General features: G+C 36.4%; 1 protein-coding gene across 1 annotated transcript in view; it reads right to left on the bottom strand.

Annotated features, from left to right (window-relative positions):
- Nucleotides 1–215: 215 nt before the first annotated feature.
- pb (homeobox proposcipedia) overlaps nt 216–10,866 on the bottom strand; it is a 100,144-nt gene continuing 89,493 nt past the window's right edge. The window contains exons 6-8 of the mRNA XM_017615977.1: nt 4,002–4,133; nt 3,773–3,942; nt 216–3,713 (exon numbers count right to left, since the gene is read on the bottom strand). Of these exons, the coding sequence (XP_017471466.1) occupies nt 2,196–3,713; nt 3,773–3,942; nt 4,002–4,133 (1,820 nt within the window). The 3' untranslated portion in view covers nt 216–2,195. The remainder of the gene's footprint in view (nt 3,714–3,772; nt 3,943–4,001; nt 4,134–10,866) is intronic.

Here is a 10,866-nt window from a genome sequence, read left to right as displayed (position 1 = left end):
TGGCATTAAGTTACGTTAAGTTTCGGCTGTTCAATTATGAGCACCACCTATTTAACATAATTCTAATAGAAAGAGCCGTTAGTTACGTTAAGTTGCCATAATCAGACCATAACTCTATTATTCTTCGCGATTAAAACATTATCGGACACTAGAAGTAATAGAGAAAATAATAGGATACAAAACGTGGATGACAAAAAAAAAAAAAAACAAGAATTATTTAGAAATTTAAGCTTCCTATGAACTCACCATAAAAAATCCGTTACTTTTTTACAATAACAGATATTTTGTCAACTTACAACCCAAGGTACAACATATCTGCCTATGATAAAAATCAAATCGGACTTCCCAAACCCCCGAAATTCAACATTAAACATGAATATGGACACTGAGTGCTCAACTCACGGTTCTAAGGTTAAACGAGATTAACTTCTTCTAAACTTTTTCAAGGTATTATCTCTGTTAAAGCATAAAGAGACGGCAGCGTTGATCCGGATCAACTCGGGAATTAACTGCAGTTGATCCGGATTAAGTCCGAGTTAGTCCGGCTCAACGCTGCCGTCTGTTTAAGCTTTTAAATACCATTCATCATTAAGCATATAGTTTTGCTGTGTTATGTTGTTGTATTTATTTTCAGTTCCTACATTATTCGGATTTTAGAATTCGCCGAGGATGATTAATTTATTACTTAAAACAATTTAATTGAATCCAGTTTATACGGAATACCTTCATAGCTAAAAGTACCGATACGAGTACGTATTGATACTTTGGATCCGATATTTTTCGGATGTGTCGATACTTTCTTAAGATACTACTTCCAAGTAAAAGTATCGATACCTGTATGGTATCGTTTCATCCCTAACCTCTCATATAGCAGTAATTTTCCAAAATGCGAAACCTGAGATATTTGACTAACTAAAAAAAGCTAAAATTCCCAAAATTGATATTTGAAGTGGCGTTATAGCAAAGAATTATATGCTTATAAAGTTTTTGGGAAATGAGCGTGGTTCCGATTACTTAGGGTTGGATTAAACGTAACAAGATTCTGCGTTTAAACACGATTAGGTTCAAACTTTGCACACAGCGAATTTCATACTATATAAAACTGATTTACATATAATTTTTTTAAATCATGGTCGTAGCAAATATCGACAAAAAAGTGATGTTGGGTCAACAAAATTGCTTTAAGTTCATTACATATTTCTTCATGTAATTACAAAAAAGAGGTATGTATCATTACGAAGGTAATGAGTTAGGGTATCTATCTCCTGGAAGTGAAAACACAAACTTTTCTCCAAAACTACCACCTTCAAGCAGCTAAACTTATCTTGTTTAAAGTCTAAGGGCCGGTTGTTCACTGTGATCTATGAAGCAGTCGCTGTATTGAATCGGAGTTTCTACCTTCTAAACCGAGATACAAATTTGATCGGATAACCGCGGGTCTAATGAAATTTTTAAAATTAAGTTTAAGTTAACATCGTTTTACTTTAACAAAAAATGCTCAGTCCTAGTTTATTTAAATCCCAAGAATTTTTATTCATTTAAAAGAATATACCGTAAAAATAAGACGAAAATGGTATTTGAACAATTGCCGCATAAACCGCGAAACATCAACAATTTGAACATTGAAATTCAGATACAAATATAAAGCTTAAATTTTATCGCGATTCGTACCTATTCTTCCAAATCAAGTCCCGTAATGGCATACACTTTAATTTAAACTTTTTAGTTGTTATTGTTTCGTCTTTATCAAGTATTTCGTAAAAATATTTGTCGTTGTTTTAAGATTTACCGATTTCGCGATATAAAATAATGTAACTAATATTTTCTAAACATGGATATAATACATTTTGGGCCCGGCGCATGTTTAGTACCGGGCCCGGATTCTCTTAGCGGACCTGTGCGTCAGTAATCAATTGTAAATGTATGTATATACGTTGAGTAAATGCGAAAAAACACATCGCTTATTTACTAAAAGTCTGCCAGAATGCAAATCACGCTATTTTTCACAAGCCGCCTTAAAAGTTTTCAATCTCACTCAAAGTACTGACAGAAACTACACTACATAAAACGTACAATTAGCTCAAATATCTCTTTTTTTGAGTTGTGTCAGTCTTCTAGCAAATGAGCGATAGTGGAAACGTAGGTAAGCGCAGCGTGGTCCGCTATAGAATTGCTTCTCGGCCGCTTTACATGAACTAACTTAACTGATAGTATTCTGGCGCAAAATCGTTTGCCAGATTACTGAGGAAGTTAAAGTCGGATGAGCTGTTCGAATTCTCCATTCCGGTGAGACTCCCACCAGTTGCAACAACAGGTCCACCATTAGCCGCCATCGGATAAGTTGGAACATTCCCTGGGGAACCACTACTTAATGCAAAGTTGTTGCTGCCAGTGTTCATATGTTGGCCTGGTGGCTGGTGATGTGGGTGCGAGTGCGGGTGGTGGTGTACTGGGGGGTGTTGCGGTGGCATAGTCGGTTGTGACTGCAAATGCGGTTGGCCATTATCGTAATAGTTGCCGAAATTCCCATAGCTGCCATCGCAGTTTTCCATCTGTACGCCTAGAGCGCTGGCATTTGGTGGTATATACACATCTGGCGCTGCAGTTCCTGACGCTGTTGTTACTCCAATCTTCATATGCGCTGCACCATCCACCAGGTATTCAGCATCTATGCGACCTATTTGCGGATGTTGTTGATTTTGGAGTTGTTGAGTTTCGTGAGCTTGTTGATGTTGGTGAAAATCGGGGTGAATTTGTTGCGGATGCTGTTGTTGGAAGCTCAAGTGGTCATAATAACCAGCAGTGTGTGTCTTGGGTTCGTAGTAGCTGCTGTTTGCGTTCAAAGCAGTTGCCTCGAATTCGCCGCTGTGGTGGTGTGGATGCAGGGTGTAGCCGCTACCGTTATCTACCGCATGGTGATTATAATTAATGTACTGTCCAGCGACACCAGGCGGCGTGGGTTCGCCACCGTGTGTATAGAAAGGTTGTGGATGTTGTGTTGGGTGCGGCTGCTGGTGAGATTGTAAAGGGTGAAATGCGTTATTAGGCGTTGACTTGGCTGTGTGGAACTCGTGGTGAAGCTTAGCACTGTGTATATCCGGCGAAAGTTTGCTAATGAAATCAGGTTTGGGACTTTCATATTCACCATTCGGCTGGTGCTGTTGATGTTGAAGTGGGTTCGGATGCCTTTGCTGCAGCTTTTGTTGTGGTGGCATAGGCAATGACAAAGGTGACCCATGCTGTGGAGACCCAGTTGCGGCAAATTCAATGTCGTATTTACCGTAGTAGCTATGTGGCGACGCATGCGACTGAGATTGCGGCAGTGGATGTTGCTGTTGTTGATGGTGAAGGTGGGCCCGCTGATCTGGCTGTATGTTGTGCTTCGGATAATACCCTCCATGAAAATACGCTGCCATACCAGCTCGACCGCTGGACTCGTTGACATTTGACGCATTTGCATGGTTGGCATTTTGAAATCGTTTCCTCCGCGGTGCGCCTTCGCTACTAGCACCACTATTCGAACTCGGCGTCGTTTGACTGTTATGCGGCGCGTTTTCCGAGTTCCGACGGAATCCAGCGCCACCAGTCGACATGACTACTGCGTTACCAACAGTGCTGTTGTTTCCGGCATTTGCGTTACTGATCGCTGTCGGTGAATCATAAGAGAAGGGTGATGCTTTGGTGGATGTGGAAACTGCCTCCTTTTTGACAATCTAAGTAAAGAGCACAGATACGAATAAGTTATTAAACAAATTAAACGTGTAACACCTACTTGACCATCATCTTTTTTCTTTACTTTAATTGGGCTTTCGTCCGGGTCCTCTTCATAACTAACACTGGAAGCCACACTTGAATCGGCACTGATCAAGTTAGAGGCAGAGACAGTTGAACTACCTAAGAGATTTGACGAAATACCCGATTCCAGGGTCGAGCTAGGAGTCACTGTCAAAAATTTTTATAATTGTAACTCCACATTGTTTTTTTCATATTCGAATACTTACAACTTCCTCCGTTCGTATTGTTGTTAGTCGCACTTGGGGTGTTGTTATTATGTCCTCGCGAGTTTGAGGTGGAATCTGGTATATCATCCGATGGCAATTCACAGCCCTGACATGATTTCTTTGAATTTGAGTCTATTGGGAGGCGTACAAAGAAAAAAATTCAAATATTTAATAAATCGAACTTCTCATAATTTATAACATGGATAAATATGTACGTATGTATATATGTACACATAAATTTAAAACAAAGACTGGCTGAAAGAAATTTTTGATACACAGCGGCTTGAGTACGGCCAGAACTGAAGAGTACCAGGTCTATTCTGGACTGGTAACAAAAATGTTGTAAAAGTTCACGTTTCATTTTGTGTTAATAAAATTTAAAATTTGTCTATTTAAAAATGTTCGGCAACGTTCTGAATAGCATAACCGAGAAGTTAACTTTAACTTAAAAGTATTACATAGGGCCGGCTACTCAATCTTTGGTTAACACTAACTAAAGGTTAAACATCTTTATAGACGTGATCGACTCCATAACATATAACCGGGAGTCGACACAACTATGTTTAGCATGTAGTTAGTGTTATAGCCCAGTTATGCATACTCAGCGTTGCATGAAAGTTGTCACATAAGAATCTGTTAAATGGGCTTTGCGTGTAAGCGGTTACCCAACGCAGAGCACTTAGCATGTAGAATTCTGTTGGGTTTCGATTTTTACGTAAAAATGGTATAGCAGTGCAAGTATGCATAACTGGGCTATTAACCAGGCATTAAGTAACCGGATAGATAATAATTAACATTTGATAGATCTTGAAATAAAAAAGTTCAATATTTCTACGGAAGCGATTGAATGTTCAAATACCGAGAAAGGGCCTCGATCACGTCGATAACGATGTTTAACATTTAGTTACTGTTACAGGGTAATTCTGGCTAAAGACAGTAATAGCCTTTCGTAAGACAAATGAAAGACAGATGGCAAGATAGTTCGAAAGACTTTTGTTATTCTAGCACCAAAAGTCTCTCTTATTCACCACTCGTGGCGAAAAACTATTTTGAAAGAAAGAACTTGTATATCATAACCTTAGGGTTTACACCGGACAATATTGTCAAGACAATTATGTCAAAATGATGTGTTCGTTGCAATGTGAATTCGCCGTGTTTACAACAAACACATCATTTTGACATAATTGCCTTGACAATATTGTCTGGTGTAAACCGTAAGTTAGCTCGCTTCGCTCCAACAGTCGCAATGGCTGAGTGAGCAGAGCATTAGGTTCAAAAGGTCACGAGTTCCGATTCTCGAGAAGCGGAACTTTTTTTCGTTTCTTTTTTAAATAATTTTTTTTCTTTTTAATTAATAAGAAAAAAGTTCCATTTGAATTTCATTTAATTTTTAAAATAATTTATTTATTAATTTTTGGTTTATTTTAATTTTTTTATCATTTTCATTTAAATTTCTTTTGATTGTTTTAAAAAGAGAAATATATATGTTTTTTTTTTTAATTTAATTTAATTAAAAAAACTTAAAAGGCGAGCAGCATAACGCTAAGACCTCCTCGTTAGCAGATCTTTCAATTAGCATTTCGAAAGACAGGAAAGAGCTTTTAAGATAGTTACCAGAATTTCCCTGTTTAAAGGCGAGTCTGCAGCTCTCAAGAAAAGCCAAAACTCCATATAAAATTACGTAGAAGAAATGGCAATACGCACTTCTTAAGAAATTTGCTACGCTTTCTACTACGGTTTTTAAAAGTTTTTTCTCAAAAAAGGGCACAGGCAACCCATGCTTGCAACAGAAATATATGTCTGTTCCACTATTTCTTGAGGAAAGAGTGAGTCAACAGGCTGGTGAATTATCAGATGTCAAAGTACCTTGGACATACACACGAAATAATGGCCTTAAGGCCAGTAAGCAGCACTCAAGAAAAGCTAAAGAAGAAAGAAAAGCAAGAAAGAAATTTTCTTGAGTCAAATTTCATTAAGGCAGTACGCAGTTCTTAAGAAATTTACTACGCTTTCTACTACGGTTTTCTAAAGTTTTTTTGTGAAAAAAGAGCACAAGGCAACCCAGGTTTGCAACAGAAATATATGCCCGTTCCATTATTTCTTGAGGAAAGAGTGAGGCAACAGGCTGTGAGGTATCAAAAATGTCAAAATTCCTTGGACACACACGCGAAATAATGGCAATTTTTTCTTGACCGTTTTCTTGAGAGCTGCTTACAGGGCTTTAACCAGACATTGAGAAACCGGCCCTAAATGATGCAGAATCGTTTGTAGGTGATTGATAGATGGCATTCAGGGCCATTTTCACCATCTCTGGTTATCACTAATCCCCAGTTAAACATCGTTACCGACGGTACTGACTCCATTCATTTAACATTGGGTCGGTAACGTCGGTAACAATGTTTAACTGGGGATTAGTGTTAACCAGAGATGGTGAAAAGGGCCCTCAGTCTTCTTTAATGCTCATTATATAAAATATTGACGCGAAAATATTTTGGAGAAATATACTTTACCTAAATTGAGCCAAGTGTACCGAATTTACCTCTTTGGTCTAAAGAGGGCTGAAAAGGGTAGAATTGTGAGGTGGAGCTAAATCTTGGGGTTTGACTACCACGCATGGATACTAACGTTTGAAGTTGGTTTGGTTGAGCCCCTAAACAAAAACCTAAAAATTCCGCAATATTATTTATACACATCACGGTCAGCTCTCGCTCCGGAAAAATTGTATCAAATAAGGCACCTGTCACACGTTGAATATATATTGTTATACATATTTGGAATGCGATCCATATTGATAAATTTCAAAATAGTGGTGGAACTTGAGTGTGTGCAATACATTCAATATTTACCGCGTCCGTATTTAAAAGATTGTTAGTATTGCGATCCATAATTATGACTTTCACAATATCTAGAAATTTTGTGATAGGGCGATTTGGGGGAAAAAATTTTCAAAATTAAATTAAGGGCCGGTTACTCAATGTCTGGTTAACACTAATCTGCGGTTAAACATCTTTATCGACGTCTACGACTCCATGCATACAACAGGGTCGGTAACGTCGATAACTATGTTTAACCGGAGATTTGCGTTAACCAGACATTGAGTAACCGGCCCTAAATCTTTAAAGGATTTTTAATGTAGAGTAAGGGAAAATTACAAACAAATGCGACTCTGAAGATGCACAATTACAGAACTAATGGAAAAGGCGAGAATTAAAACCAAAGAAAGAAGAAAGAAGTAAGTACTTTCAAAAAGACCAATGGGGACATATGTTACGCTAATTATTTTTTGTAAACATCGTTATCGACGTTACCGACTCCCTGTTATATAGTGGAGTCGAAGACCTTAGTATTACAATATGGATATCAATCACGGTTGCCAACCGTCCCGTTTTCGGCGGAACGCAAATTGTCCCGGTTTTTTGGCAAGAAAAACATTTAGGGACGTTTTCACCATCTCTGGTTAACACTAATCCCCAGTTAAATATTGTTACCGACCCAATGTTAAATGAATGGAGTCAGTACCGTCGGTAACGATGTTTAACTGGGGATTAGTGTTAACCAGAGATAGTGAAAATGGCCTTAGACATCTCGTTGTAAAAAATTTAGAACTCTAAGGGCCGGTTACTCAATGTCTGGTTAACACTAATCTCCAGTTAAACATTGTTATCGACGTTACCGACTCCCTGTTGTATGCATGGAGTCGAAGACGTCGATAACGGTGTTTAACCGCAGATTAGTGTTAACCGGACATTGAGTAACCGGCCATAAGGGCCGGTTATGTCTGGTTAATATTAATCTCCGATTAAACATTGTTATCGACATTACCGACTCCCTATTGTTTGCATGGAGTCGAAGACGTCGATAACGATGTTTAAATATTTACGTTCATATTCTATATACTAATCGACTTCAAACTGGCACTTTGTTATACTGAAGTGCCAACTTGTATGCAAATTTGTTGCATTTTCCTGAGTTTTGCGCGAAGAGATTTTTTTATGTTTTTCGTTGTAGTAGGAACAATATTTTTACAAAATTGGGCGGAAAATTTTAAGTAAAAAATGTTGCATTCATTGCGAAAAATTTCCCGAGCCAATAATTTAGTGTGGCACTGTACATGCATCATATATAGAAATTTATAATTTGGTGTGATTTTTATTTAAATTTTAGTATGTTTTAAGTAATTTAGAAATATTATTATTGAAGCTTCGTTTTATGAAAATATGAGAGTTTACTTTTTTCTTTTTGTTTTTGTTATTTATGGCCTGATAACAATTACATTCAACAGTTTGATTGCGTTTGAGGCCGTTATTAATGAAAGTTTTTGCGGAAAAATTTGCATTTTGGTAGAAGTTGCAGCTAGGGTTGCCAACCGTACTGTAATATATAGTATTGTACTATTTTTTGGGTCTGCGTACTATATACTGTTGGAAAAAATATAGTATGCAAAAATACTATATTTCTTCAATTATAAATATAAATATATTTCAGTCATTTGTAAGAAAGAAATATTTTAAAATGGATGGCATTTATACTGAAATATCAATACTAAAATAAATATAGTTTAAAACAAAGGGTCCACAGATCAAAAATGGCAACATTTTTAAAAATACTTGGAAAGATTTACTAAATTTACTTAAAATTATTTCGCTTATGCTCTCTATTCCTGCAACTTCGGCATTCACAGAAAGAGGATTTTTAAATGGTGAGATGAGACAAATAGAGCGAATATGTCACTAATAAAAACTGAGCTTTTGATTTATATTAATTTAAATATTGATAGCGCATCATACGATATTTTCGAAGAAATATATTTTTATAGAGGAAATGCATAAGAAAGAAAACAGATGTACACTTAAAAAGCATTTTTACTTTTTCTTAAAAAAATACTATATATATTTGAAGTGTACTATATTTTTTCAGATTTTTTTTGAAGAAATACTATAAATTTCTTAGAGAATGTTGGCTGATATTTCGGAGATCACCACGTCTGCTCATCAGACTTCTTCAACCGCGGGTTACAAAGCCAATGGTCTACCCACTGAACTAAGTTCGCTACGTAAACTATTGTTGCTTTTTCACTCTTTTATATGTAAACCCAAAAACAATCAAGGGCATCTATTCTGCTGCTATTTAGACTTGATCATGCGGTTGTTGTTGGTTTTTTGTTAATAAATATTCTATTTTTAGGGCCGGTTACTCAATGTCTGGTTAACACTTATCTCCGGTTAAACATTGTTATCGACGTATTCGACTCCATTCATATAACAGGGAGTCGGTAACGTCGATAACGATGTTTAACTAGAGGTTAGTGTTAACCAGACTTTGAGTAACCGGCCCTTAGAATGTTTAACTTTAGGTGTGCTTGTCCTTAAGTTAAGGCGTTTTCGTTTCTACAAAAAATGCTGCCTTTTCATCGCCCTCTTCTTAGTGTTTGTGCGTAGAGGGCAAAGAGAAGGCTGCATTTTTCTGTAGAAACGAAATCGGAATTATTTGTTATTTATGGCCTAATTTTACATTTGGGGTATTCACAACGGTGTCGTAAGTGTCGTATTGTTGTATGTCGTAATCTTTAAATGCATAAAAAATATATTAAGGGGGTTCGCAAAATACCATCAAAGCAATATCATGAATTTTTGCAGTGTTAAAAAATAGTTGGTTGTCGTTTCGAGGTCTCCCAACGTTCATTTCAGCTTTTAAAGCTTAAGACATACAACAATACGACACTTACGACACCGTTGTGAATCCCTCAATTGTTTTGTTTTTCTAGAAAATTAAAAAAAATATACAACATTAAAATTGATGTCGTTTCCCAACAAGCAATATAAACTTAAAGAAAGTTATTTTTAAGTTTTCAATTATAAACATTAAGCTTACAAAACGTTGCTTATAAAACACTTGAAAGTAAGCGTAATATAATCGAAAAGGAACATTGGTTATAAGCGTTGAAATATAAACTTGTAATAAATGTTCTAAAGAAAGCTTTTTATAAGCTTAAAAGTATTAACTTATAATAAAGGTTCAAAACAAGTTGTTTATAAGCGTATAAATATAAACTTGCTAAAAATTTTCAAAAGAAAGGTTTTTATAAACATTTTTATAACCCTTTATTTAAAGATATTTCATTAAAAACTCATCCATAGATTGCTTAACGTCTAGAAACTAAAAGAAATGCGAATTTTCGGCGGACTCATCTACAGTCGCGAAAATATAAATAGGGAATAGACATTTCAGCATACAAATTCACGATAACACACAAAAATTAAGCATAAACAAGTAAGAAAGTCTAAGTTCGGGCGGAGCCGAACATTAAATACCCGGCGCAAGTATTAAATATATGTTTTCCACCTTTCCGAAAGCTACCGCTACATGATAAGCGTTACAAACAACCGTTATGTGAACAAAGTTATAATACCCTTGTGCACAAGTGCGCTCGGGTATAAAAAGTTAATTATTACATCTTGTTGCGTGCTTTTAATTCCATGCGGTTATTGGCAAATTGGAAAAACGACATCGATGCAGCTATACATTCCGCTTCATCGCCGCTATTCTCATTGATGAACTATTCTGAAAAAAATTTAATACATTTTTAATTGAATTTTAAACTAAGAAAGGATAAGGAGAACTCATCATTTGAAGACTCGAATGCTCCACCGATTAGCGCAGCGGGCCCTGGATTGGATTTTTTTTACCGCATCGGTTTTATATAATTTTTATACCCGAGCGCACTTGTGCACAAGGGTATTATAACTTTGTTCACATAACGGTTGTTTGTAACAGGCAAAACGAATCGAGATAGATATAGACAAATGTATACATAAATGATCAGGATGAAAAGAGAAATCGATTAAGCGGTGACTTACTGTCCGTA

The sequence above is a fragment of the Rhagoletis zephyria genome, unplaced genomic scaffold, assembly GCF_001687245.7.
Source record: "Rhagoletis zephyria isolate East Lansing unplaced genomic scaffold, Rhagoletis_zephyria_1.1 Rzeph_scaffold_01112, whole genome shotgun sequence".
Taxonomy (NCBI): domain Eukaryota; kingdom Metazoa; phylum Arthropoda; class Insecta; order Diptera; family Tephritidae; genus Rhagoletis; species Rhagoletis zephyria.
The sequence above is the reverse complement of the archived record's forward strand: the minus strand, read 5'-3'. Positions and strand labels throughout refer to the sequence as shown.